Genomic DNA, 26,652 nt, shown 5'->3' with positions numbered 1-26,652 from the left:
ACACACACACACACACACACACACACACACACACACACACACACACACTCTTCCCCAGAGGTCCATTAGCAGAGAAGCCTCCGGTCAGCCAGGCCCTCCCGACTTCCTCCAGAATGACCGCCCCTCCCCAGGCCCCTCGGGGCCCATGATCTCACTCTTCCCGCCCACCTCCCCACCTCGAACACAGCCTCTCACCCGCTTCAGCATCACAATCCCCAGTACAGCGATGCCAGTGAAGAACAGGGCGACCAGCAGCATGAGCACGGCCACCGCCGGGTTGGCCTTCAGCACCACCAGAGCGGAGATCCAGCCACTGCCAGGAGGGGAAGGGGGCGGCGGTGAAGAGGGGCCACTCCCGGCAGGGCCTCAGTCCTCCCCGTTTCTTGGCTGGTTAGGGAGCAAACGTGCCCTATTCCCGCCCATCCCAGCAGGGGTCGCTCCCTGTCAGCCTGGCGGCTCTCCAAGTACCAGGATCCCAAACTACATCCACTCTCTTCCAAGTTCACTTCCAGCTTCTGAACGACTGGCTGCGGGCTCTCCAAGCCTTTCCAGACATCCTCGCTCCAAACAGGCCTTTCTGCTGAGGGGGTCTCCGTCCCCTCTTCAAAAGTGCTTACGCATGCTTCCCCCAGGAAGCCGTCTCAGGTTGGCCACGTGCACCTTTCCTCCCCCAAACCTATGCCTGTCTAGAATTCTGACTGGGCTCTCTATCCTGGAAGTAGGTCCTATCTCTCTCGTGAAGCTAGCACCTCCCAAGCGTAAAACACCACACCTCCTCCTCCTGAACAACCCCTACCCCAGTACCCAGGGCTGACTTGGTCTGGCGGAATGAGGGGAAGGGAGAGGGTGGATGGCAGCTTCACGGACCTGAACCCCCAACCTGGGATGCCAATGGCCTGCAGGACAAAGAGCACATCCTGGACGAAGAAAATGAAGAAGAAAACGAAGAAATTGAATGAACTGTCGCTCCTGCGGGACAGAAAAAGTGGGGAGGGTCGGAGAAGAGTTAGGGCAGGAGCAGCAGACGTGGGGCCCATCTAAGGTTCTCCACCACCCCTGGCCTCAGCTTACCGGAAGGCCTTGTACATGGGCCGGTACCAGCACACAAAGGAGCAGGGTGTGAAAAGGAGGGCCCAGAGGATAGAGAGCCCAAAGCCCGAGCCATTGCTGGTCTCCACGCAGAAGCTGGCCAGGCAGGCAAGAAAATTCAGAAGAAGAGCCAGCGTGCTGCCTGAGGGACGGAGGTGCAGGGTGGTGAGCCTGGGTGGCAACGCGAGCCCCCCTTCCCGCAGGAGCCCCCCACGCCCTCCTCGGCCGATCCGGCAGAGTAAGGAAAGGGACCCCTGCCTTCACCAAATCCTCAACTCAACAGGGGAGACAGGTCTCTTTGCAAAGACATTTAAAGGACTCAGAAAACGTTCACGCACCGGAACAAGAGGCGGGGGAAGACAAGAACACACTTTTGCTAGGAGGCTGGAGAACAGCTTCTAGATACCACGAAAGGAGTCACCCAGGAAAACGGGTGAAATGAGCCTTAGACTCGGAAGCTGAGAGGCGCCTGGGGCTCAGTCGGCTGAGCGTGTGGCTTCAGCTCAGGTCATGATCTCACCAGTCACGGGTTCGAGCCTTGCATCAGGCTCTGTGCTGACAGCTCAGAACCTGGAGCTGCTTCGCATTCCGTGTCTCCCTCCCTCCCTCTCTCTCTCTCTCTCTGCCCCTCACCTGCTCTCTCAAAAATAAACATAAAAAAAAAAAAAACCCTCAAAAGTCGAGCAGAGATGAAATGCCGAGTTCTCGGAGAGTGGGCACTGGGGCAGGAAAGACGTAAAGGTACCACCTGCACTCTTCCTCCGGAAAAGGCTTGTCACTACTCACACATCCAGAGGTAGTACATGGTGGATACGGTCTTCTGAAATTCTTGGGGGATCTCCATGGAGATGTCCTGGAAGAAGCAGGGCTGGACTGGGCAAAAAGAAGGTAGAGGGGGCCAGTTGTTCTGTCGAGCTGTAAGGCACAGAGAGAGCGGGAAGACCCAGAAGTGAGGCAGAGACCAACAAAGGAATCACCACCCTCCCTTCCACCCCAGGTCCTCTCTTCCATCTCCAGTTCAGGGTCCGAGACAGAAGAGACAGAAGAGAGTGGCAAAAACAAGGCTGACAGTGTTTTCTGTTATTTGCGACTTCGGAGCACTGTCAAGCACTTTGCAGGGATGGCCTTGTTTCCCTCTCACAACAGTCCTATCCAACAAGCACACACGTTATGCTATCTTTGTTTTACAAACAAGGAAACGGGGGCACCCGCTGGCTCCGTCGTAAGAGCGTGTGACTCTTGATCTCAGGGTCGTGAGTTCAAGCCCCATGCTGGGTGTAGAGATCACTTAAATAAGTAAGTATTTTTTCAAAAAGTAAGAGGGGCGCCTGGGTGGCGCAGTCGGTTAGGCGTCCGACTTCAGCCAGGTCACGATCTCGCGGTCCGCGAGTTCGAGCCCCGCGTCGGGCTCTGGGCTGATGGCTCGGAGCCTGGAGCCTGTTTCCGATTCTGTGTCTCCCTCTCTCTCTGCCCCTCCCCCGTTCATGCTCTGTCTCTCTCTGTCCCAAAAAGAAATAAACATTAAAAAAAAAAAAAATTAAAAAAAAAAAAAAAAGTAAGAAAACTGAGGGGCACTTGGGTGGCTCAGTCGGTTGAGTGTCCGACTTCGGCTCAGGTCGTGATCTCACAGTTTGTGGGTTCGAGCCCTGCGTCGGGCTCTGTGCTGCGTCGGGCTCTGTGCTGACAGCTCAGGGCCTGAAGCCTGCCCCACATTCTGTGTCTCCGCATCTCTCGGCCCCTCCCCTGCTCATGCTCTGTCTCTCAATAATAAATGTTAGGAAAAAAAAGTAAGAAAACTGAGGCACTCAAGATTAAGTAACGTACCTAAGCGCTCAGAGGCAGGGAGTACCCAAATTCAATTAGTGCCCAAATTCAAAGTCAGCAATGTGGCTCCAGAGCCCACTCGCTCACATTCGTTTTGCTCCTTAAAAGGGTGGAACACGCCCCGCCCACGGACCGCTTACCGGCTGCGCCCCCCAGGGCGGCGTGCTGCAACTCCCGCTCCCTCCGATCCAACTCCTCGGCCTTCCGGTTCAGCTCCTCCTGCTTCTTTAGCAGCTCGGCTGTGGCTGCTGCAGCTGAGGCCTGCCCAGTGTGTGCGGGGCGAGGGGGGGAGAGATGTGAGCCCTGGGCCCAGGTCTGGCCCCCACAGCCCACCCCCACTCACACCTGCTGTTTACCTGGGTGCCGTAGGAACCATAGTTTTTGGGTTCTGTAGGGCTGAGCTTTCTGGAAGACTGCAACGAGGGAGCCGAGGCGGGAGGCAACGGGGCCGCGGCCGGAGGCTCGTACGCTGGTGGGGGCTGTTGGTTTTGCAAAAGGCCTTAGGGATCACCTAATCCCTCCCGACGCAGGTATCCAGGGACTGTCTACCTCTGCATCTGGGTCCCCTTCCCCGCCCCCTCCCCCACAGAGAGCCAAACCGGTCAGCCCTCACCACCCCTCACATCCAATTCCTTAGCCGGGACTCAAGACACTCATCTACCGAACCCACCCCCTCCGCTTTTTAAAGCTCTTGGCTCTTATTTTATTTTTTTTTTTAATGTTTATTCATTTTGAGAGAGAAAGCGTGGAGGACAGGGGTGGCGGCGGGGGGGGGGGGGCGGGGGGAAGGGGCAGAGAGAGAGAGGGAGACACAGAATCCAAAGCAGGCTCCAGGTTCTGTGCTGTCAGCACAGAGCCCGACGTGGGGCTTGAACTCACCGACCGTGAGATCATGACCTGAGCCAAACCCGGAGGCTTAACCGACCGAGCCACCCAGGCGCCCCTCTTTCTCTTTCAAAGTCTCGGCACTTTCTACTCCAGTGGAACAACAGGTCCAGCCCTGACTGCTTGCCTTCTGGAGGCACACCTAAGCATAACTCGCTTACTCAACTCCAACCAGTCCCATAATTTATTTTGTTCAAAGAAGCCTCCCCAAACACAGCCTTGGTTCAGGCCCTGTCAGTCTCCAGCCACCCCCCACCCCCCGCCGGGACTACCACTGAGAGCTCCAACGGGATCATTGACCCTGGTGTCTCCAGAAGGATTAGGCAGCCCAGGGCGGACCGGCCTCTCTCAGGGAGTTAAGATCACAGTGTCCCTTCCTTTGCATGCAGAAAAGTCCCCCGTATCCCGACAGAGTGAGCTTACTGGCACACCCTCCCCTTCCTTGTCATCCTATGCTCTCCAGAACCTCACCTCCCGGGTCTCAAAAGGGTTGTAGACGTCAAGGGTGGCATACTGCGGGCTGGGTCGGTGCTGGATCACAGCTGGGTCCTGCGGGCAGAGAGCTGCGGCTCAGCGGGCACCTGGTGCCTCTGGTGCCTCTGGGGGAACTGACGGGGGCCTCTCCTAATGCCTGTGGCTCGTTGGAGGCCACGCCGTTGCCCCAACATTTGCCCCAAACCCTTCACCGCGCTCTGTTAGCACCAGCTCCTTACAGGGGCACGGCCCGCCCCCCGCGTGCTCACTGGTCTGGAGTCACCGTCACCCCCACGTGGCGGCCCTCCCCCGGCACAAATGTCAGGAATGGGAATACAACAAGTTAGCCCGTCCAGAAGCGAGAGGAGTCGGCCGAGCTACCCAAAGAAGGCCGGCGTCACCTGAAAGGGGTTGTCAAGCTCGCCGGGCCCGGCGAAGGGGTTTCCGCCGTCTCTGCTCTGAGCCATGTTTGCAACTGCGGCCTGGGCCGCCCCTGCCCTCCACGCCCCTGCGCGGCGGCGGCGGCGGCGGCTCCCGGAGCTCCCTCCGCTCCCGTCGGTCCGCCCGCTCCGCCGTGCACGGATTGGCCGCGGAGACCGGAAGGGTCCCGAGGATCCCCGCAGCGGCGGCCGGCTGCGCCTGCGCCTCCGCTACGGGCGAGGACGGAAGCGCCCCACGTGACGCCGCGGCCCCGCCCCGCCACGAACTACACGTCCCGGCGGGCCTTGCGTCGGAGGGCGGGCCCGCCAACCGGCTGGAGCCGCCGCAGGCCCTGCGCACGCTTCCGCAACCGGAGTCCGGCTGGCCCGGGCCCCCCGCCCCCCCACCTCCCCCGGCACAGCACTCAGACGTGTGCCCCCGACTGGCCCACAGGAACTCCCCGGCCACCGCAACCCTCTCGCGACACACCGGACGAACCGGCGGCCGGGCTCAGGACGGTGCAGGGGGAGGATGGACCCCCTGGGTCCACAAACTCAGAAGGGCGGCCGGTCTTCTCATCCCTCCAGCCCAGCGTCCCAGACCTCGAACTCCAGGGGTGGGGGTCGCATGAAGCACGTCATTTTTATTTCACAAAGACTGTACAAAATTCCTTATAAAACATGGGATAGATGCCACCCGGTCACCTCATCCTGCCCTGTCCAGCTCAACAGCGAGGGGGCAGGTGACGGCGGGAAGAGTGTGGGAAGGAACAGCATTCTGTACAAGGCTGGGGACGAAGCAGTAGGTACAAGTTCTTCCGTATTTACACTATTTCACATATTCACAGGTATACAGGGAGCCAGGAGGAAGGAGCTGGCTCCGGCTCTGTTCTCTGATATAAAAAAGCACCAGTGTCCTGGACTGGACACCCACTGCTGCAGGACACGCAGGGGGGCCCAGGGCCTGATCGTCACCGACTGATATCCCGACTGGAGTCCCACAACTTGGTGTTGGGTGGCTCAGCCCGAAGGCGGGCGAAGAAAGGATGCTGAAGGGCTTCACCCAAGGTCAGCCGCTTAGCAGGTTCGTACTCTAGCATGCTTTCAATCAGATCGAAGAGCTGGTGGTGTTCCTCTGCCTCGGAGGTCAGATACCGCTGGTGGTGGAGGGCAGGGAAAAGGTGAGGCACGACGCCTTACAGTTCCTGCCCTTTTTCTTCAAGGCCCTAACTTTCAACCTCAGAGGACCAAGCCTCTGCCGTTATGAATGCTATTGGGAACGTGACCTTACGAGCGCTGCGGATACTACTGCTCAACTCCCTCCCACTAGCACAATTACTCCTTCGTACTCTCTGAAGGTTCTTTCTGCTTGTATATCCTTGTCAACGTCATGAATCTTCTTTAGCTCCTCGTTAAAATGTAAGCTCTTCAAAGGTAGTTTATTCTTTTCTGTCTGACCTACAGAACCCAGGACATTACTGTGATCTCTGGTTGGCTCAAGAAATCCATGGCTATCTAACCTCCTTCCCTCCACAAAACCACTCCCTCGTATCTCTACGATACCCAAAGGGGCATTTCAGTTTTCCCCCTTCTTTCCTAACCCTCTCTTGTGAAGTGCATTCCAGGGGCAAACCACCTGAAGAAGGAAATGCCCTCTGGCCAGTGGGCGCAAGGTATCCCCAGCCTGGCTCACCCGCAGTGGTTTGCAGTTTTCTCGCACGTAGCGCCCTGCTGATGTGTTCTCGTCCCAATCCAGGCGGCCCCGATAGAAGTATTTCTGCTTCCTAGAGGGGAAGGGGAGGTTGAGGAATCAGGAGGTTCCTTTTGTTGGGGGACATTTCCCTTATTCCCCCATCTTACAGTAGCTGGGAGGAGGGAAGGTGTCAAAGAAAAAAGAAAATGATGTGAAATCGACCAATTTCGAGGAGAGAAAGGAAAAAGGGTTAAGCTCCCCCCAACTCCAGGTTCACCTTGTCTTCCGGATCATCCGGGAAGGGATAGGACCCAAGATCCTTTCCATCATGGCTAGATGCTCTCTGTTGTCATGCGTCTGCGAAACAAAGACAGAACTGAGCACGGTGCTGCAAACGGGCTGCTGACGACCAGCTTCCGGGATGATTAGCAAAGGGGAGGAGTGAGCAGACAGGTCCCTGGCAGACAAGGAACCCAGGCAGGAAAATGCCAAGTGGGGACATAAGACACTCCACCGCTTACCTGGAACAGGGTGAAGCCAACATAGTACTCGAAGATGATGCAGCCTATGCTCCACACATCACAAGGCTGTGACCAGCCCAACTCTAGTGGGAATGGGAGGAACAAGGTGTTAGACGGTGCTTAGGGGGCCCCACCCTCCCCACCGCCCACCCTTGGACGAGTCCATTCCCCTACTCGCCCCCACTTACCGAGGATGACCTCTGGTGCTCGGTAATGGCGAGTGGAGACGATGGTACTGTGGTGTTCATGGTCAAAGGTGGCACTACCAAAGTCCACCACCCGCACAGCTGTGCTCTTCACGCTGCGTTCATCTCGTTTCTAGGAGCAGAGCAGGAGGAGGATGGACCCAGCCACCCGAGACCAAGATTCTACCACTACTCTTTAGAGTGCTTTCAAGCCTGAAAAAAAGCAACTTCACCCCCTGCTTACTCCCATGCACAAAGGAGAATCTGCTTTACAGCTTCCCCGTATCCTGCAGGTGACTTAGGAGTGGGACCATGGGAGAGCACACAAGTCCCTACGTATGCGGACATTTCCCACGCACTGGTACTACGGTGCTTCTGAAAATAGGTCCAGAACTGAGCTTTCCTACAGAGAAAAAAAGTCCCAACCAAGTATCTTGAAAGCATTTGCTCTCTATTGGAAAGTTCTCTGAGCTTCTCCTTCCAAGTTCTCTTCCAAATTATATCTTCTTAAATCTTAAAAAAAATTTTTTTTATGTTTATTTGTGTTTGACAGAGAGAGACAGGGAGACACAAAATCCGAAGCAGGCTCCAGGCTCCGAGCTGTCAGCACACAGACCGACGCGGGGGCTCGAGCTCATGAACCATGATCGTGACCTGAGCCAAAGTTGGATACTTAACTGACTGAGCCCCCCAAGCGTCCCTCAAATCTCTCCCTTTCACTCTATTTTGGTATTCGGGCTTACCTAGTCAGAGCCATACTGGGAGAGAACACGGGAGAAAGTAACAGGGAGGAGAGAGGGGCTTTAAGGCCCGGCCGCCTGTCCATCTTACCTTCTCTAGGTTGTAGGTGAGTTCATAGTCTGAATTCACAAACAGAATATTTTCAGGCTTGAGGTCCGTATGTGTCAGCTTGTTATCATGGAGGACTGCAGGGGAGAAGACCAGGTCAGGGTTGTTCCAGGTGGCCAGGGCTAACTGGCACCAGTGACCCCAAGCTTGGTCACCTGGCTCAAAGCTGGTGAGGAGGCAGATCCAGAATCACTAGGCTGCTTTCTGCCCTACTTCCAAATGAAATGCCTGGTCTAAGAAGCACAATGCTTATCAGTATCAGAGAACAAACATGATTCTCAACTGACGTACAAAGAGTTTGCTACGCATTGCAGTTCTGTTCCTTGATGTGCGTGCCTATCTGATGTTCCGTGAATTCAACTCTGGGAAACTGCATGGTCAGGAAGACCCAAGGGGAACCATGTACTTGTGTCTGGACCCCCCATCTGGCCCCTTGTTTGCCTTAGTCCCTGGCCGCACCTGCTCTGGTGGAAACAGAGAGCATCTCAGCTCAGACAAATGTAAGCCTCTAGCTGGGGCAGACTTTTTGTCTCTTTGTGCTTGCAACCTGACTTCTGTTTTCCCAAGAAAGGGAAACGAAGGAAAAAAGAGGTAATCCGATCAATGCTTTGATTTCAAAGGCTTTCTCTTCCAGCTCCTGCTAGGCTGGATGTGGAGGAAGACCAATCGATGACAGTGAGAACACTGGTCAAGGAGTTAAGGAGGTGTCAACATGACAGTGAATGAAAGAACTGCAGATAATCGAGCTGACAGTTTAGGGGCTTCACCACTGCTCACTGACACAGAAGAGGCCCAACAGAGGGAGGGGCTGCCCCAGAATCCATCTCGGCCCGCCCCACTCACACTTGACGGCCTGGCACAGCTGGAAGGCCATGTGGCGCACTTGGTGGATGGGGTAGGGCAGGTAGTTGTTGTCTTTGAGGAAATCGAAGGTGCTAAGGCCCAGGAGCTCAAAGGAGATACACATGTGGCCATGGTAGTCAAACCAGTCAAACATCTGGACACAGAGGCTGAGAAGAGATGAGGGAAGGGGGAGGTCTGATGAGCTCCTATCTGCCCACCACCCTTCCAACAAGGAGGGGCTGCAGGGCTGCTGAGTCCACATCCGCGGGTAAAAACCTGCCGGGCAGTATGACCAACAAACTCAGTTCGGCCAGCGAACGGCCTTTCTGGCGGACCCAAGGTTCATACCATTTTCCTGCATCATTTTAAATAGTTAGAAAAGATTCCATTTGCTGAAGAGCTGTTGGTGCCGGTCTCCGGTGTGGACCCTGAACTGTCAAACTGTCATTCCTAAACCCTGACCCCGGCTCCCACTCCTGAGATCCATTCACCATCGGCTGCCAGTGGGCCCTGTGTTTCTACTGGCCGTCTCCTTAACGCCCTTCTTCCACGTTGGCTTACAAAAGGCGCGCGGACGCAAATATTACACGTAAATGTCTGTCGCCTCGGCAACACGGTTCTAGATATCGAAAAGCTCAAGTGATTTTTCACGGAAAATGTTGATTCTCAGTCTCAGGGCCATTTCCAGGGCAGAGCTCTACAGAGGCCACCCTGGCTGGAGCCAAAGTGCAGAGGAATCTAAGTGCCCTGACAACAAGGGGAACAGACCAGACAATGTCACACACCCTCTCTTCCTGCCCTAATGTCCTACTAGTCTAAGATGATGACGAAAAGATGAATGGATGAGAAGGCCCAGGACTCCCCTGCCTGCCTAACCCAGGCCGGGAGGGTTTGGGTTCTCCTGTACAGGAGTGGAGCCTCTCAGACCCCCACACACCCCTCTGCTGCTTACTTCTTATTGTCAGGGTCCTTCTCGTTGATCTTCTCCAGGACGTTGATTTCAAGTCGAGCTGCTTCCTTATACTTTTCCACGTTCTTAATGATCTTCAGGGCGACTCGAGCCCCACCCCTGTGGTGGCCAGAAGAGGTTTTTGCTGGGTCATCAAGAACATCTCAAAATGAACGGGGCTGTCCGGGGATTAAGAAATCCTACCTTTGGCCAATCAGTAAAAACACCCCCAGACTGACCCTCAGCACCTCGCCACGCCTAGGAGTACGGAGCAGGGAGGGGCTATAGTTACCTGCGATGGTCGACACACTGGACAACCCGGCCGAAGGTCCCCTCTCCCAACGTGCTGACAATTTCATCTGAAATGAAACAGAGCAGGGTCGGGGAGAGGGAGGGAGAGAAGGTGGGGAATGAGCTGAGTTGGAAGAAAAAAAGGGTACGGCAACCTGGGGTGAGATGAAGGAAGGGGGAACAGATACAGATGGTCACAGGGGAAGAACACCCCTGTGTGATTCCCACCACCTTTAACCCAGGGGCCATGAGAGCTGGGAGTGGACAGCAGAGGTCAATTCTCAACAGCAACTCAAACCACCCAGATAAACAACACCACTGAGGAAAGGCAAGAGGCTGTGACTTGGGTTGGCTCGGGACGTTAGGATGGCTATGGGACCATTACAGGCTATAGGATTGTTACGATTTGGCTTGTACATCGCTCTTGTAGCCAGTCCCCGACGTGGTAGATGAGGTGGCCCTCAGCGTCGTCCTCTACACTCTTGGCTCTCCGGCTGCTGTGCTGCTGTCGGGGGGCGGGGGGGGTCGGAGCAAGCCAGGTGTCGGAGCGGGGGCCGGAGGGAGGCGGGGTGGGTGGTGGAGGGGTCACCGGTCACAGGCGCCCAGCCAGGGGGGACAGACGATGATGGGGGACAGTGGAAGGGAACACGTCAGATGCAGTAAGGCGGATCGGGGTGAGAAGAGAGAGCGGCGCATAATCCCAAGTCCCCAAACCCAAAACGGGAACAGGGAGAGGAACGGGCAGAGCAGAGAAGTGGTGTCGTTGCCAATGTCACCCGCAACCCCATGCTCTACACAATGCCCTTCCAGGCAGGCACCGATCTCCCTTTGCCCCCACCCGAGCCCACCTACTGAGGGGCCGTGGAGCCCAGAGCTTGGGGGAGAAAGGCAATTCACAGGCAAGGCCTCCACTACAGAGTGGAGGCGTCTGGGACAGAGGAGCTGTCCCCAACACGACAGGCCCAGCATGCCGAGGAAGGCACCGGGGTACAAACGCTCCGTGCCCCGTCCACCTCCAAAGCAGATTCCAGGGCCCTCCGAGAGCTGGAGAGCTTCCGAGAGAGCAGAGACTCAGTGCCCACCTCAGTGTTCCTGCCCCGGTGCTCGGCTAAAAACAAGGGTACTTCTCACTTACCGGGGTCCTAGAGGGCCGGAGAGGAGTGGGCAGAGGAAGGGCCTGGGCGAGCACTCACCGAAGACGAGCGGCTGAACGTCCGGCTGCGCCGCCTCCGCCGCCTGTGCTTCCTCCGGCTGCTGCGCTGGCTGCGGTAACTGCTGTCCTCCCGACGGTACTCATAGGAGTGCCGGTAGTCCGGGTCGTAGCACGCTTCTCCCCGGTCCCGGCTGTAATCGTTGCGCCTATAGCTGCCACAGTATCGCCGGTCGTACACCCGCCGGTCCGAGGAACGGTCATCGTAGCTGCTGTTGGACAACAGACACCCATTAGGTGCATCTGTTCAGGCCACACTCCTTGCCCCACGACAGGACGAGGTCCTCCCTCAACAAGGACAAAGAACGATGCTGGAAGAACTGCTCTCAGACACTCATGGGGTCATTCTGAGGACCAAGGACCAGAGGAGCGAAATCATTAAGAGCAGACGAGGATCCCCACACCTGCATGCCACCAAGACCCCCGAAGGGACACAGGCAGAACCGCTCCCTCTGGGGGCCTCCCCCACCCCCCGCCTGCCACTAGTGACATAACAGATGGAACAAAGAGCCATTTCTTTCCTGAGTCGTTCCTGACTGACATCCAATTTTGCTCCAAACTATCCTTAACCCACCCGTCCCACGCTGAACACGCAGACCTCACTTTGTCTTGTCTGTTATGTCCTTAGCTATCTCTAGACCTTACTCTTTTACACTTCCTCTCCCTTCGCCTGAGACACTTCACCCTGGTTCTTGAATTACACATCCTGCCCCAATCCGACCAGACTGCTAGATGCTTCCTCAGCCCCTTACCACGCCCTTCCTCTATGATAGCACTCTTAACACCACAGTGCAAATGGCTCATTCTGGTAACAGTCCTGAGTGGCCCCTTACCCCAACCGCTCAGCATCTAACCAATAAATCTCTGCTGAATAAATAAATGAGTGAGCGACCCCGAGGAGGGGATTTCCCCCTGAAGCCTCACCTCCGGGAACGGACGTGGTAGCTGTCTTCCCGCCGGCGCCGCCGGGTCCGGTCACTGCTACTTGACCAGGAGCGGCTTCTTCGTCTCTTATGCTTCCGGCTCCGATAGTGTTCGTGGTAACTCCCCCGGCTGCCTCGCTCTGAGGAATGGTACCTTCGGGGATGAGGCATCTGGAAGAAAAGGAGAAAGAGAAATAGTGGAGACAGGCTCGGAGTTTTCGGAGCTCCCCTCCAAGCACTGGCTGCCCCAGGGGCGCGAAGCTGCTTTCTGCGGCCACTCCCACCTCTTTTCACCTCCCACAACTTCCTTGTGCTCACGATTCCTCTTCGATGGAGTACGTATCACTTGACAACTCCGCGAGAAAACTCTAGGAGCCTGCCCCGCGCCCCCAGCCCTTTCCTCTCATTGCTCTATGGACTTTCTTCAAACTTGGCTCCATGAAGTCTTCGGGTCGGGGCCACAGCTCATTCCAGGTGAGACTGTGTAATTGATGCACACTGCCACGGTTCACCCCTGGCCGGAGTCTAAGCTCCATCGACTGCGTGCGAGTTCCTCACACCCCACCAGGGTAACATTTTAGCATACGCTATCACAATACACGTTTTACAATGAAGAGTGTATCTCTACCTCCCCAACTAGACCATTCTGTGTCCTGTGGGCAGCAATCCAGCATACCTGGTTTCTACATGCGGTGGCATACACCAAATATAGGCAGGCTCCAGGGATTTGGGTCTGACCTCTTGAACTGCCTTAGTCAACTCTCACTGGCTATCACCACGGGCCAAACTCCCCTCAAAACTTTTTAATACAGAAGGCCCCAAGCTGCAGTCTGATTTCCATTTGCCCCTCCCCTCCTGCTTAGGAAATAGAGAATAACTGGTTTTTAATTAGTATCAGCACTGCTTGGCTAAAAGCTGGCCTCCTTCCAGTTAGTTATTGGAATCGGAATGGCATGGTGCACTAACGCTTTTCTTCCTTAAAGGAAAGAAATCAAGAGAGAAATCACTGTCACAATCCAGAAAGATAAAAATATGACAGCAAAATAAAATTCAACAGGCCCAGGGACTGAAGTCTTGGGGGCGGGGGGGGGGGGGTAGGGGTGGAAAGGCTTAATGATTCCAACGTCTGGCTCTCATTCTGAGCTTTCTACTTCCCAACCTCCTCAAACCGAGGAGGGTGATATCGGACTCGGTCCTGGTCTAGAAGGCCTGTGGCAAAGACGCAAGCTGCAGAATTCACCCCCCCCCCCCACAGGGTAACCCAAGCTTGTTCAGCACAGCCACACAAACATCCTCTCCGCACACGGCACACGGCCACCAAAGTTTCTCACGCCCCTCCCCACCAGAAGCACCTGCAGTTTACCTTTCCCAACTTATAAACCTCTCCCCCCTCCTTTCTCGCTCAGAAAATCCAGAACGAACTCTTGGAGTCAAACTCCTTCCGTGCCCTCCCAGTGACACGGCGGGTCCTCCTCATCTCCAGCCCCGCTCCAACTCTGATATTCTGCTCTTTCTCCTCTCGGGAACCGCTCCCCTCCCTGCTCCATCACCCCTTCCCCTACTCGGGCCCCTCCCAAGTTTGCTGGAGGTCCTCCCGGGTCCGCCCGGGTCCGCGCAAGGCACGCTCATCTCCCACCTCTGCTCCCTACCCCTCACCTCCGCCGCTTTGCAGGTCCCTACCCTCCTCCTCTCCTCTCGCCCCGCCGCCGTGCCCCCAGCCCAAGGCTACCCCCGCCCGCCCCGCGGTCGCCATCTTTCCGCGCGGCCCCGCGGCCCGCCAGCCCGCGCGCTCACCGTTCTGGCGGCGAGGCCCGTGCGCTTGTCCCACAGGAAGTCCGTGATGGCGGCGGCACTGCGGCCGGAGTCCCGGCACCCCCGCGGCGACGAAGTGCGGCTCCACCCCCCCCCCCCGACCCGAGACCCTGGGACCTCCCGCCTCGTTCCCGGGCTCCGCTCCAGTCCCGCCCGCCCCGGCTCCGTCCCCGCCCCCAGGGTCCGCTCGGCGCCGCTCGCACCGCCCCCGCCCGGGGCCCGATCCCAGCTCGGTCTCCGGCTCTGGCCTCTCCGATCCGCCGCCGCCACCGCGAGCGCGCACGCACGCACGCACGTACGCACGTCCCGCGCCCCCGCCCGGCTGCCCCGGGCCCCGCCCCCAGGGCGCGCACGCCGCCGCGTCCTCGCGTAGCTGGCGGGCGCGGCGATAGGAGCGCCGGGGGGTGCGGGGGCGCGGGGGTTCCAGCGCTCCGGCGGCTGGGTGCGGGGTGGGCCGGGCGCGCTCCGTCCCGCCGCGCGGCCTTTCTGCTCAGCTCGTTCCTCTGTCTTGCGCCGTCTTCCTGACACTTCTGCGGCTTACTTTGTGAGGTTTGGAGGTTTAAAAGGGACCTGGAAGTTGTCATTTCCGAGTGTCGACCCTCCACACAGCTTTTGAGGCGTGGTGGTGAGGTCCGATTGTCCGGCACGGCCAGTAAATATCCAGTTCTTAAAACAGCCCAGTTACCTAGCCGCCGCAAGGAGGGGCGGCCCCCTTTTGTCCTGAGCGAAAGGTACGCACCTGTGGGTCAGGAGGTAAGGCCGTGGAGGAAGGGTTTGAGAAAAGGAGGGATGGAGAATCAGGTGCTGAAAGAGGGGAAGACGCTCGAGAACTGTATGTTCCGAACTCACACATAATACATGGGAAGTGTAAATGAACTGAGTTGGAAAAGGGGTGGGGGTGGGGGTGGGGGGGGAGAAGAGGAAGGAGGAGACCTTGAGACAAACTGGACCGAGTTAGAGGCATGATGGAAGGAAGTGAGACATAGAAAGGAAAAAGAAAAAATAACCTGAGAGTAGTTGTATTAATTCAGGACATATCAGAGGGGAGCTGGGATGGAAGGTAGTTAGATGGAGATTAGATCGGTTAGCCAGAAATGGCTTAGGAAAGGTTCCCTGAAATAGAAGGATAAGGGTAATGAAGCGGTTGGAGGGAAAGGGGAAAATTCCCTTCCTCTTCCACGAACACCTTTCCGGGTCATGCGTTCATTCCCTTCCTCTTCCGCGAACACCTTTCCGGGTCATGCGTTCATTCAGCATTTACTGAGCATCCACGGTGTGTGCCAGGCGCAAGGCTCCTGTTCTTTGGAACCCCACAGTCTAATGGGAGGGAAAGACCTGTAAACGAATAATGGCAGCCTTGTGACAAGAGCTGCCATGAACACTGTAAGAAGGCTCTGGACTAGAGGCACCTGGGTGGCTCAGTTGGTTAAGTATCAGACTCTTCACCTGAGGTCATGATCCCACAGTTGGTGAGTCTGAGCCCCAAGTCAGGCTCTGCACTGATAATGTGGAGCCTGCTTGGGATACTGTCTCTCCCTCTCTGCCCCTTCCCCAGTTGTTCTCTCTCTCTCTCTCTCTCTCTCTCTCTCTCTCTTTCTCTCTCTCTCTCTCAAAATAAATAAATAAACTTTAAAAAAAGAAAGAAAGCCCTGGATTAGATCTAGTTGGGGAAAGGAGATTTGGAAGTGTGTTTCTAAGTTTCCTAGAGGAGATACTATGTGAGGCAACACTTGGAAAGTGAATTGGAAAAGCATACCGGGCAGAGAAAGTATTTGCAGAGGGCTGGAGACAAGGTAGAACAAAGCCTTTCAGCGTGATTAGAGTCCTGGCTTTCAAGAGAGGGACTATCAGAAGAGAGGCTATTGAAATTAGGTCCAAATTTTGCAGGGCCTGGTAGGTCATTTTAAGGAGCTTACAGGTAACCTTCCCTACAGAAGATGGAGAGGTTTGAAGGACATGTTGCATTTGAATCTTAGGAAGGTAACTCTGACAGACTGTGGGAAAAGAATTGGCCTGAGAGAGTATAGGGCCCCTTACAGAGGCTTCTGAAATAACCTAGGCGAAAAAATGCTGAAGGCTTGAAATAAGTCAGCGGCAATAAGAAACGGAGATGAGGGGAAGAGTTTGAGATGTTTGGGAACTTCCAGCACTGAACATCACACAGCACTGCAGTCTCCTTGTTCTGTCTGCATACGGGCACAGCCGAGCTTGGCTTTACAGCAGGACTTTTGTATTCAACTTTGTATCCGCAGTCACTCTTGCTGAAAGTTAGCAGTATGACTTTGCAAATGAAATACTAGGAGGAACATGGAGAAGACGAGAAGAAAGGAGTATGCCTAGGAGAGTGCTGAGAGGAAGACAGTGAAATGCAGGAAGTCCGTGAATTGGAGTGACCGTTCCCCACCTCTTCTTTGGTCCCCAATTCCTCGCCCTCCGGAGACTCCGGGATCTACAACCAGCGTCCGCTTTTCCCGCCATTCACGGACGGCTCCGCCTCCCTAGAGCTCATTGGCTAAGAGCTCATCGACACCAGATCACGCCCCCTTCGTGACTCCGGCTGTGTTTCCCTGCCTCTTCCTCCCTTACTTGGGGGCCCGCCCCCATCTGCTAGGCCACGCCCATGCCGGAGTCTTCCCTGGAGGCGGGCTTCCTTGGCCCCGCCCTCTCCGGGGGAGGCTCCCGCCAGGGGGCGCCGCGCAACCCGCCGCCTGCCTCCCGCCCGCGAGTCTGGCGCACACACCCCCTCCGCCCCGCGAGCCGGCAGCTCGGAGCCCGCCGGGCTGCGCCGGCTCCTGCTCCGGGAGGGGTCGGCGTCCCGGATGGCCGCGGCAGGGTCTAGGACGCCAAGCGTGTAAGCCACCGGGCATCATGGAGGCAGAGCAGCGGCCGACTACGGGAGCTGGCGAACGGGCGACCCCTGGGCTGGAAGCGGCGCCTCTGGCTGCTCCGGCGCCTGGGACCGCGGCCTCGGGACCGCTGCCCGGGTCTGGGCCCGAGCCCAAGAGAAGGCAACTCGGGACGCTGCTCCAGCCCACGGTCAACAAGTTCTCCCTTCGCGTGTTCGGCAGCCACAAGGCAGTGGAAATCGAGCAGGAGAGGGTCAAGTCAGCGGGGGCCTGGATCATCCACCCCTACAGCGACTTCCGGTACTGGGGCCCCAGCAAGGAGGGCGGGGGACACAGATCCCACCCCCATGGGCCGCGACACGGAGGCAGGGCACGCCTCACCCTCTACAGACTCTTCGTTTCCGGCCCGGGGGTCCTTGGGTGGGACAACAGAGTCACTTCCCCCAGTCTAGCCTGGGAATTCTTGGGCGAGGGATCCCCAGCCGGAGGTCTTCAGTGACTTGACACCAGAGGAGACACTAGAGACCTGGGTTTACCGTTTCAGGAATCCAGAACTCCACCTGGACCACAGGGACTACTGGAGTTACGGACGACTGCCTCCTGCAGTCCTGCCGGCTGGGGATCTGGGAAATTATGCCATGTTCCAAGGCTCGGGGTCAGCCTGAGGGGGAAACCGAGCTCTGCTGTCTCCTACCCCCAGCACCTGCCTAGTTCAACAGGGCCGACTACCAGGAAAAATAGAGACGCTGGCGGGGCGCGGGCCGGGGATGTCCCGGCTGCGGTTCTTGCCGCTGTCCCTGGTGCTGAAGGCGGGATGTAGCGGGGCAGGGCCGGGACTCCCAGCGATTGAGGAAGCAAGACAGGGGCACCCTCCCAGGTGCCTACCAGAGGGACCGAGGGTGGAGGTGGGGCCATTTCACAGTCCCCGTCAGGCTGTACCTCTACATCAAGGTCGCTAGGGGAGGAGAGCAGCTCTGTCCTTGGGGGAAATGAAGGACAGCTTTTGGATGAGGCAACAGTGTGTCCAAAGCACCTCAGGTGGGGAGCAAAATGAGCAGGAAAGATGAGGTGTGGATCAGGAGCCTGGAAACACAATTGGAGACCTGGACATCATTTTGAACCCACAGACATACACACTCCCTAAATGTTCCTCTTTCTCCCATTGTTCCTTTCTCTCCCCTCTTCTTTACTGCCTCATCCCTACCCCACCAGTGCACCTGTTTTAGCCTCCTGTGATCTCCCCCCCATTTTACCCGCAGATGTGTCCCCAGAAGCCGTGTATTATCATGCCGCTTCTCTGTCTTCTCTACTGCATCACCCGCTAAGCTTGTGACTGCCTGTGAGTCAGGCTGTGAAGATGCTCCATGGCTGGGCGAGCCCTCTCCTCTCCTCCCCTCCCCTCCCCACCCCTCCCCGCCCCTCCCCTCTCCCCCCCTCCTCTCCCCTCCCATCCCCTCCTTTCTCCTCCCCTCCCCTCATTTCTCCTCCCCTCCCTCCCCTCCCCTCTGCTCTCAACACACAGTACAGGACTCTCCAGTGGCCCAGGAGGGAGGGGAAGGGGGGGGGTCAAGGATTTGTTGTTGATGGAAAGCACACGGTCTGAGGGGCTTCCTGGAGACCTGGCTTTGGGGACCCCTGTGCTTCTTTTAGAAGCTGAAGAGATTGATTTTGTAGTCAGAGTCAGAAAGGGCTGAGTCCTGAGTTGATACTGCAATTAGGTGTGTCCTGGAATTAGACCACTCTAGCTAACGCTGTTTTTAACCGCTTCAAACTTCTCTGCATGAAAGCTTCGCTAGCTTCCTCCTGACCTCTCCTTTCCACACTTTCACCACAGCAGTGTGGCTCTCCCCTGCCAGTGCCCTTGTCTGGGCTTGGCCAGAGCGCCAGCAGGCACAGGGAGATTAGGGAAGGAAAGGCGTGCAGAGCTTTTAGCCTCGCTGCCTCAGGACCTCCCGTGGAGCTTCTCTATGTGCAACCCTGTCTGAGGTGCTGGGGAGGGGGGTGGGGCATCCCTAAAAAGCTCAGTTCGGATGGGAGGCAGAACAGACTCCCCCCCGCCCCATACCCTGACACAGATGAGCAGATCCCAGCAGAGAACCAGGAACTATGGGTCCAGCTGGGTTGGGAAGGGAAGGAGGGGTGGGGTGGGGAGGGCTGGGGAGGGCGTGAAGGCCTAGACTAGGAATGGGCAGAGAGCTGAGATGGAAGCAGCAGCAACCTCTTCAGAAATCTGGGAACAAAAGGTGGGTGAATCATAAAACCAACCAGTGCTTGTACGGCACTATGGTATCCATTGTCTCAGTGTGTGTGTTTTCAACACTCCTGGGAGGTTAGCACGGTGTAGCTTATGTTTTTATTTTACTTTAAAATATATAATATAGTGACATAAACCATGTACATGATATTACATATATATCATACATATGAAGCAGGTCTATGTATCTGTACATATGTACATGTATACAGTGAGGATGTATACACGTAGGTGCGTGTGTATAGCAGGCATCTGGGTAGGATAGTGTATAATGATACATCATGTTGCATATATATTCAAAATGCACGTGCGTGTATACATACATATATACGTCTACGTGCACACACGTGTATATGTAATTCCAAAGCACACCCCCCTGTAACGACCATCCAGGTCAGGAGAGACTAGGTCGCTGGCACCCCAAAGCATCCTTACTGCTCCCGCAGTCCTTTCCGCAACCTACTTTTCTAACTTCTGAGGCACTCATTTTCTTACTTTTCTTTATAGTTTTACCACTTTTCTGTGAATTGCTAAATACTGCAGTTGAGTCTTGCCTGTTTTTGAACTCTGTACAAGTGAACTCATCCACCGTGTATCCTTTTATTTCTCGTTTTGTTCAACATTGAATTTGCAAGATTCAGCACGAGGCTGCCGTTGGGTGGTGTCAGGGTTGTCTATTATTCTGGGGCGTGAGTACACCACAGTCTATTCACCTACTGTGTTTATCTTATTTATCTGCATTTTTCTACGGATGGACGTGTGGGTCATTTCCAGATCCAATGCTGCTATGAACATTTCTGTATACATCTCCTGGAGCTCATATTTCCCTTGAGCGTGTGTATGCTCCTAATGGAATTGCTGGGTGGCAGGGAATGCAAATGTTTAGCTTTACTAGATGATAGCAAACTGGCTTCCCAAATGGTGGTCCCAGTCTACATTCCCGCCAGCTGTAAGTGGCCATCCCGTTATTCGGTAATCCTTGCCCACTCTTGGCTGTATCAGACTATCTGCTGTTTGTCTGGTGGCTGGTGAAGTGTCATCCTGGCCTTCCTCCCCACCCCACCCCCACCTTAGGTTTTACTGGGACCTGATCATGCTCCTGCTGATGGTGGGGAACCTCATTGTGCTGCCTGTGGGCATCACCTTCTTCAAGGAGGAGAACTCCCCACCTTGGATCGTCTTCAATGTCCTCTCTGACACTTTCTTCCTGTTGGATCTGGTACTCAACTTCCGCACAGGCATCGTGGTGGAGGAGGGTGCTGAAATCCTGCTGGCCCCTCGCGCCATCCGGTCTCACTACCTGCGCACCTGGTTCCTGGTCGACCTCATCTCCTCCATCCCCGTGGATTACATCTTCCTGGTGGTGGAGCTGGAGCCACGACTGGACGCTGAGGTCTACAAAACAGCGCGGGCCCTACGCATTGTGCGCTTCACCAAGATCCTCAGCCTCCTGCGGCTGCTCCGCCTCTCCCGCCTCATCCGCTACATACACCAGTGGGAGGAGGTGGGGCAGGGAGGTGGGCAGGGGGGCTCGCAGACCCCTCCGGGACGGCGCTATGGGTGGGGCTCCTGGTGATGCTACGGGGTGAGGCAGCTGGGTGGGCTGCCTCCAAAGTGGGTGGGTCAGTAGCAGGGGCAGAGTGAGGGTTCAGGGGGTACCCCCCGACACACACCCGGAGGTGAGGAGGGCGGAGTGCAGAGGCTGGAGGAGCGCTTGCAGGTTAGCTGGACTCTGGAAGGAGGGAGTGGGAGACATTGGAGTTCCAGCGGCAGGGGAGCAGGATTTAGGGGTGCAGAGTGTGGGCTCTGCAGTTTCTTTGCCTGTGATCGTATCCCAGTTTACTATACGCTATAGGAGGCTTGGTTTTCCTCTTCTAGAAGATGAAAATGTTAAATATACTTACACACGATGAGGTGTATCATAAGGATAAAAGGAAATAGTACCTGTAACTTAATACCTCCTAGAACAGTGCCTGGGACATAGGAAGTTGTCGGCGTGTTTTCTGTGAGTGTTACTGGAGGGAAGGGGGCTGTTGGCATGAATCCTCGCACACGTGCCCCGAGAACATGACACCGGGAATGCCCTCTCTCCTCTTTTCCAGTGGGCGCAGCCTGGGCAGCTTGTGCAGTAGATTTTTTTGAGTTTCTGCTCTGACACTATGTGTGATTCTGGGCACGTGACTGGCATCGATTCCCTCTCTGTAAGATCGGAGAGTAGTAACACAGCCAACTCTGTATTAGCTGTATGTGTGCTGTAGAGCTCTGTGCAAATGAATAATAGCGCATTTTTTTTTAATTTTTTTTTTCAACGTTTATTTATTTTTGGGACAGAGAGAGACAGAGCATGAACGGGGGAGGGGCAGAGAGAGAGAGGGAGACACAGAATCGGAAACAGGCTCCAGGCTCTGAGCCATCAGCCCAGAGCCCGACGCGGGGCTCGAACTCACGGACCGCGAGATCGTGACCTGGTTGAAGTCGGACACTTAACCGACTGCGCCACCCAGGCGCCCCTAATAGCGCATTTTAAAGATGCATGGGGGCTGGGGCTAGAGAGAAGTTCAAGGAGAGAATTGGCAAGGCCAGGAATAGAGGAGGACCGGCGGGGAGGGGTCCTGTCCACAGCAGCCGTTCCTCGGAATCCTCAGATCTTTCACATGACCTATGACCTGGCGAGCGCGGTGGTTCGCATCTTCAACCTCATCGGGATGATGCTGCTGCTGTGTCACTGGGATGGCTGCCTGCAGTTCCTGGTCCCCATGCTGCAGGACTTCCCCCCTGACTGCTGGGTCTCCATCAACCACATGGCGGTGAGGACTCCCACGACTCTGCCTTCCTGGCCCTCGAGGGGCTCTTGTGCTTGAGTAGCAGGGCCGAGCACTGGGGCTGGAGACGGGAGCTGCCGAGCGAGGAGGTGGGGAGCTGAGGGGGGGGAGGCTACCTACAGGAAGTGCTTTTGTGTTGAAGGGAGCAGGCAGGGCAGGAAACCTAGGCAAAACGGACCCCCCCCCAAGCTGCGGAGAGGCCCCCAAAACCAAACTGAAGTGCCTCCTGGGAGGCCAGTCTGAAGCAGAAAGGGGCACACAGAAGGACCGCCGGGGGGGGACGGGGGGGGGGGGGGGGGGGCAGGAGGACAAGGAGGCTCTGAGGAGGCTGTGCCCAGCTGTGCAGTACACTCTGCCCTCCAGAACCACTCGTGGGGACGCCAGTACTCCCACGCCCTGTTCAAGGCTATGAGCCACATGCTGTGCATTGGCTACGGGCAGCAGGCACCTGTCGGCATGCCCGACGTCTGGCTCACCATGCTCAGCATGATCGTGGGCGCCACGTGCTACGCTATGTTCATCGGCCATGCCACCGCCCTCATCCAGTCCCTGGACTCTTCCCGACGTCAGTACCAGGAGAAGGTGAGCAGGGGCAGGAGAAGGAAGGGGTGGGCCTGCAGGGGGGCTAGGGGCTGGGTAGCTCAACGTGAGGCCTGTGCTCATGCTCCTATTGGGTCTCCGTGTCCTTCCCTGCCCTGTGTCCGTTTGTCCCATGCCCGTGTGTGTAACTTCTTCCTTGTTTGGACCTATGTCCCTGTCCCTGGGCCCCTCCTCTGCCCATGTCTGGACTTTCCTGTCACTGTGCTGTGTGTCCTCCCCGTATCCACTGCTACCCACATGTCCTTCTGTGGCCCTGTGTACCCCCTCTGTCCACGTTTCACCCCTCCGGGTCTGGCCTGTGTCTGTGATCTTTCTTCCGCACGTACCCCGCCACTGCTCCTGCCCCACGCATGTCTCTGCACCCTCTCACCCACTGCCGTCGCCCGCCCCCCCAGTACAAGCAGGTGGAGCAGTACATGGCCTTCCACAAGCTGCCCGCCGACACTCGGCAGCGCATCCACGAGTACTACGAGCACCGCTACCAGGGCAAGATGTTCGACGAAGAGAGCATCCTGGGCGAGCTGAGCGAGCCGCTTCGGGAGGTGGGACTGGGCCCCGGAGGGGGCTGTACAAGGACCGGGGCTTCTGAGGTGCCGTCTGGGGTACGGGCTCCTGGTCAGCAGGTGCACCTATAGGGAGCGGGGCCTGCGGAGGGCCTCGTGGGAGGCCAGGCCTTGGGGGGGGGGCTTTTAGGGATTAGGGTCTTTCTTGAAGGTCTTACGGGGGTGAAGGATATGCGGGGAGGGCCTGCAGGGATCTCTGTTTGGGGGGCACGGTCCGGCGGGGGATCGCGGGAGAGCTCTGGAGGCAGGAGTGCAGGGATGGTCCCAGGCCCACTGAAGCATCCCCATCCTTTGGTAGATCATGACCCCAGGGGTGGGGCCTCTGGAGACAGACGAGCTCGATGGGGGCACCTCGGGGGAGGGGGCGCAGCCTGCCTGACAGGCCCTTCCCCTGCCCAGGAGATCATTAACTTCACCTGCCGCGGCCTGGTGGCCCACATGCCACTGTTCGCCCACGCCGACCCCAGCTTCGTCACAGCGGTGCTCACCAAGCTGCACTTTGAGGTCTTCCAGCCAGGGGACCTCGTGGTGCGCGAGGGCTCCGTGGGCAGGAAGATGTACTTCATACAGCACGGGCTGCTCAGCGTGCTGGCGCGCGGCGCCCGGGACACTCGCCTCACCGATGGATCCTACTTTGGGGGTCAGCAGGCCTCAGGGAGGGTGGGGGGACTGGAGCAGGGGACAGAGGGCAGTTGCTCCCCTGGATCACTGTGCAGAGTTCCTGCCTGGCTGTGTGCAGAGTCAAAGACTTCTAGCCCTTCCCTAGGCCTCCTGAGTCAGAATCTCTGGGCCTGGGGCCTGGAGCTCTGTGGCTTTAAATAGCTTCCTAAGAGATTCTGATTGGTAGCAGCGGGGCGGGGGTGGGGAAAGTTCCTGGGCCACTGGGCCTTCTAAGACCCTCAAGCGGTGAAGTCTGGGGACCCTACGAGACGAAGGAAAGACAGGAATCGAGCCATACTGTTCCAGGGGCTTGAGTTGGACGGTTCCCTGGTGGGGTGCCCTGTGGGGAGGGTCCCGGGACCCAGGCTGCGTCAGTGGGGGCCACCCCACCAGATGTCCTCTCTCAGGCCCCAAACCACCCCTGCTCGCTAGCATCCCTGGGTGCCCTTTGCCCTTTGGCACTGCTTTTCTCCTTCTGGGTTGCCCTTGGACTTCATGCAAAGGGGTGGGAGGGGCAGGTACACAGAGGGCACTGCCCCAGGCCTGCCCCTTGGACCAGAGCAGAGGAGGTGGCTGGGAATGGAAATGACTGGAATAACGGAGCCAGCAAGGCCCACCTGTGTGCCAGCTTTAATCTGGAGAGAGTGAGAAGGATGGAGGGAGACGATGCTTGGGGCGTCTCAGGGCCTTGGCCCTGGGCAGGGAGGGGGCCGGGTCAGCTGCCGCAGGCCCGGTGAGAGGGCGTTCTGGGGACCGCGGTCCTGAGGGCCTCTTCCCGACTTGGACAGAGATCTGTCTGCTGACGCGGGGCCGGCGCACGGCCAGCGTGCGCGCTGACACCTACTGCCGCCTGTACTCGCTCAGCGTGGACCACTTCAACGCCGTGCTGGAAGAGTTCCCCATGATGCGCCGGGCCTTCGAGACGGTAGCCATGGACCGGCTGCGCCGCATCGGTGAGGCTCATCCAGCCTGTCTGCCCTGGGTCCTGGCTGTGTCCCCACCCCGCCTCCCCCGTGAGGGGCCCCCAACCTCCCAGGGCCCAGGCTCCGGCGCTTCGGCATCACGCCCCAGCCCGCGCCATTCCCGGCAAATGCCCCGCGAGGCCTCCGGCACAGTGTCCCCTGCCCCTGGAGAGATGGCCCCGTGGCTCCGTGCCGAGTCCTCCTTCCCTCTCACCCTCTCAGAGACATCCTCTCATCCCCGACCCTCTTTCTCCACCCCTGCCTCCCAACCTCCACCCCCTCCCCCCATCCCCGTCCTCTCCTTCCCACCCTCACCCGCTGCCGTCCTCTGAGTTCATCTTCTTATGCTCCTGCTCTTTGATACCTGACCTCCAGTTTGGACTCCTTCCCCATCTCCAATCTCTCCCTCCCCGGACCATTTCTAGGCAAGAAGAATTCTGTCCTGCAGCGGAAACGCTCCGAACCAAGTCCGGGCAGCAGCGGGGGCACCATGGAGCAGCACTTGGTGCAGCACGACAGGGACATGGCCCGGGGCGTTCGGGGCCTAGCCCCGGGCACAGGAGCTCGGCTCAGCGGAAAGCCAGTGCTGTGGGAGCCCCTGGTGCACGCGCCTCTGCAGGCGGCCGCCGTGACCTCCAGTGTGGCCATCGCCCTGACTCACCAGCGGGGCCCTCTGCCCCTCTCCCCTGACTCTCCAGCTACCCTCCTCGCTCGCTCTGCCCGACGCTCAGCAGGCTCCCCAGCCTCCCCACTAGTGCCCGTCGGAGCTGGCCCTCTGCTGGCCCGGGGCCCGTGGGCATCCACCTCCCGCCTGCCTGCCCCACCTGCCCGAACCCTTCATGCCAGCCTGTCCCGGGCTGGGCGCTCCCAGGTGTCCTTGCTGGGTCCCCCCCCGGGAGGAGGTGGACGGCGACTAGGACTTCGGGGCCGTCCCCTCTCCGCCTCCCAACCCTCTCTGCCTCAGCGGGCAGCTGGTGACGGCTCTCCTGGGCGTAAGGGCTCAGGAAGTGAACGCCTGTCCTCCTCAGGACTCCTGGCCAAGCTGCCAGGGACAGCTCAGTCGCCCAGGCCATCAGCGCCTGAGCCAGCTGCCCCCCGGGGCCCCCAGCTCTCTGCCAACATGTGAAACCCTTGGGTAAGCTCTTGGGTGCGCCAGTGTGCGCCCGAGGGCAGATGCCTCTTGGGGAAGGCCAAGGAGACCGGAAACACGGCCCTGTGGGAATATCTCCCCAGGAGACGGCCTCTGTCCTCAGCTCAGGCACCCTGCAGCCTGTCTGACATCCTCCTAATCCACTCGTTCATCAAACGTACTGAGCGCCTACCACATTCAAGACACTGTGCCAGGCGCTACATGTCTTCACTGCCAAGTAGAAGTGACTCTAAGGCCTCCGAGCAGGGTGTTCCCCTGGGATAGTCCTGCCAGGTGCAGGCTCAGCCCCAGGCCCCCGCCTCACGAAGCACAAGTCCTTGTCCCCCCCCCCCCCCATCACTGCCAAGCAACTAGATGTCTCTGTTTCCCTGCCCTTAACCCCACAGGAACCACCTGCTGTGGGTTGACTTCTGTCTTCCTGGCACAGCCGGGCACTGCCAGTCACCTGTGCCTCCGCTGCTGTCAACAGATATCTTGGCTCCCCAGCGTGGGCACCCACCATCACTGCCGCGTGTGGCCCCTCCCCCCCCATGCCTCCTGCCCCCCCCCCCCCACTACTGTGGGAACACCTGTCTCCTGTCAAGTTTGCTGCACCTTCTGTCCCTGTGGTACAACTGTCTTTGTAAACTGGGAGCAGCCTCTTCCCTGCCCCAGTGGTGTCCCCCTTGAGGCCAAGGGACGGTTGGCACGTCCCTATTTAATGTGCCAGCCTGGATCCCCCAGGTGAGGGGCAAGCGGCTGAATCCTTAGGTGGCCATTTTTTTCTTTCCTTCCTCCCTTCCTTGTGTATTCTTATTTATTCAATCATGTAATAATTGTATTTATTCA

At 57.6% G+C, this 26,652-nt stretch overlaps 3 protein-coding genes across 11 annotated transcripts; 1 reads left to right on the top strand and 2 right to left on the bottom strand.

The window, feature by feature from the left end:
- Positions 1–53: 53 nt before the first annotated feature.
- On the bottom strand, positions 54–4,907 carry SCAMP3 (secretory carrier membrane protein 3). Its single transcript, XM_040452739.1, has 8 exons — positions 4,674–4,907; positions 4,270–4,347; positions 3,270–3,392; positions 3,054–3,174; positions 1,876–2,004; positions 1,072–1,231; positions 868–969; positions 54–313 (listed from the first exon to the last, which is right to left on the bottom strand). The coding sequence occupies exons 1-8, from the start codon at positions 4,737–4,739 to the stop codon at positions 85–87; spliced, it is 1,008 nt and encodes a 335-aa protein (XP_040308673.1). The 5' UTR covers positions 4,740–4,907; the 3' UTR covers positions 54–84.
- Positions 4,908–5,309: 402 nt separating this feature from the next.
- Positions 5,310–14,084, bottom strand: CLK2 (CDC like kinase 2). 7 transcript variants are annotated; one of them, XM_040452734.1, is made up of 13 exons: positions 13,950–14,084; positions 12,157–12,326; positions 11,216–11,444; positions 10,440–10,524; positions 10,024–10,090; positions 9,735–9,851; positions 8,783–8,949; positions 7,922–8,016; positions 7,094–7,223; positions 6,906–6,988; positions 6,662–6,741; positions 6,385–6,475; positions 5,310–5,848 (listed from the first exon to the last, which is right to left on the bottom strand). In XM_040452734.1, the coding sequence occupies exons 2-13, from the start codon at positions 12,324–12,326 to the stop codon at positions 5,663–5,665; spliced, it is 1,500 nt and encodes a 499-aa protein (XP_040308668.1). In that variant the 5' UTR covers positions 13,950–14,084; the 3' UTR covers positions 5,310–5,662. The 7 variants fall into 7 exon arrangements, with proteins under 7 accessions (XP_040308668.1, XP_040308669.1, XP_040308670.1 ...); XM_040452735.1 differs by having other exon boundaries at positions 10,440–10,527; positions 11,216–11,441; XM_040452736.1 differs by having other exon boundaries at positions 11,216–11,441.
- A 316-nt stretch (positions 14,085–14,400) lies between these two features.
- HCN3 (hyperpolarization activated cyclic nucleotide gated potassium channel 3) lies at positions 14,401–26,652 on the top strand. Of its 3 annotated transcripts, none has more exons than XM_040452720.1 (9): positions 14,401–14,698; positions 16,220–17,113; positions 20,142–20,571; positions 21,713–21,874; positions 22,253–22,471; positions 22,885–23,031; positions 23,452–23,692; positions 24,501–24,665; positions 25,100–26,652. In XM_040452720.1, exons 2-9 carry the CDS (start codon positions 16,836–16,838, stop codon positions 25,798–25,800), a joined length of 2,343 nt encoding a protein of 780 aa, XP_040308654.1. In that variant the 5' UTR covers positions 14,401–14,698; positions 16,220–16,835; the 3' UTR covers positions 25,801–26,652. The 3 variants fall into 3 exon arrangements, with proteins under 3 accessions (XP_040308654.1, XP_040308655.1, XP_040308653.1); XM_040452721.1 differs by lacking the exon at positions 14,401–14,698 and adding an exon at positions 15,180–15,436; XM_040452719.1 differs by lacking the exon at positions 14,401–14,698 and having other exon boundaries at positions 15,561–17,113.

The sequence above is a fragment of the Herpailurus yagouaroundi genome, unplaced genomic scaffold (genome assembly GCF_014898765.1).
Source record: "Herpailurus yagouaroundi ecotype Mexico unplaced genomic scaffold, PumYag 207, whole genome shotgun sequence".
Classification (NCBI taxonomy): Eukaryota; Metazoa; Chordata; class Mammalia; order Carnivora; family Felidae; genus Herpailurus; species Herpailurus yagouaroundi.
This window is presented reverse-complemented; position numbering and strand designations above follow the sequence as displayed.

What these genes read in the sequence shown, in the direction of transcription:
- HCN3 (XM_040452720.1), top strand. Translation starts at nt 16,836, where the DNA reads ATGGAGGCAGAGCAGCGGCCGACTACGGGAGCTGGCGAACGGGCGACC. An exon ending in ACATACACCAGTGGGAGGAG is followed by an intron (nt 20,572 to 21,712) that starts GTGGGGCAGGGA and finishes CGGAATCCTCAG; the next exon opens with ATCTTTCACATGACCTATGA. An exon ending in GGACCGGCTGCGCCGCATCG is followed by an intron (nt 24,666 to 25,099) that starts GTGAGGCTCATC and finishes GACCATTTCTAG; the next exon opens with GCAAGAAGAATTCTGTCCTG.
- CLK2 (XM_040452732.1), bottom strand. Translation starts at nt 12,326, where the DNA reads ATGCCTCATCCCCGAAGGTACCATTCCTCAGAGCGAGGCAGCCGGGGG. An exon ending in CGTTCAGCCGCTCGTCTTCG is followed by an intron (nt 10,528 to 11,215) that starts GTGAGTGCTCGC and finishes GCCCCCCGACAG; the next exon opens with CAGCACAGCAGCCGGAGAGC. An exon ending in GGACTGGCTACAAGAGCGAT is followed by an intron (nt 10,091 to 10,439) that starts GTACAAGCCAAA and finishes GTTTCATTTCAG; the next exon opens with ATGAAATTGTCAGCACGTTG.
- SCAMP3 (XM_040452739.1), bottom strand. Translation starts at nt 4,739, where the DNA reads ATGGCTCAGAGCAGAGACGGCGGAAACCCCTTCGCCGGGCCCGGCGAG. An exon ending in AGCTTGACAACCCCTTTCAG is followed by an intron (nt 4,348 to 4,673) that starts GTGACGCCGGCC and finishes CTCTGCCCGCAG; the next exon opens with GACCCAGCTGTGATCCAGCA. An exon ending in CATGTACTACCTCTGGATGT is followed by an intron (nt 1,232 to 1,875) that starts GTGAGTAGTGAC and finishes TCCGTCCCTCAG; the next exon opens with GCAGCACGCTGGCTCTTCTT.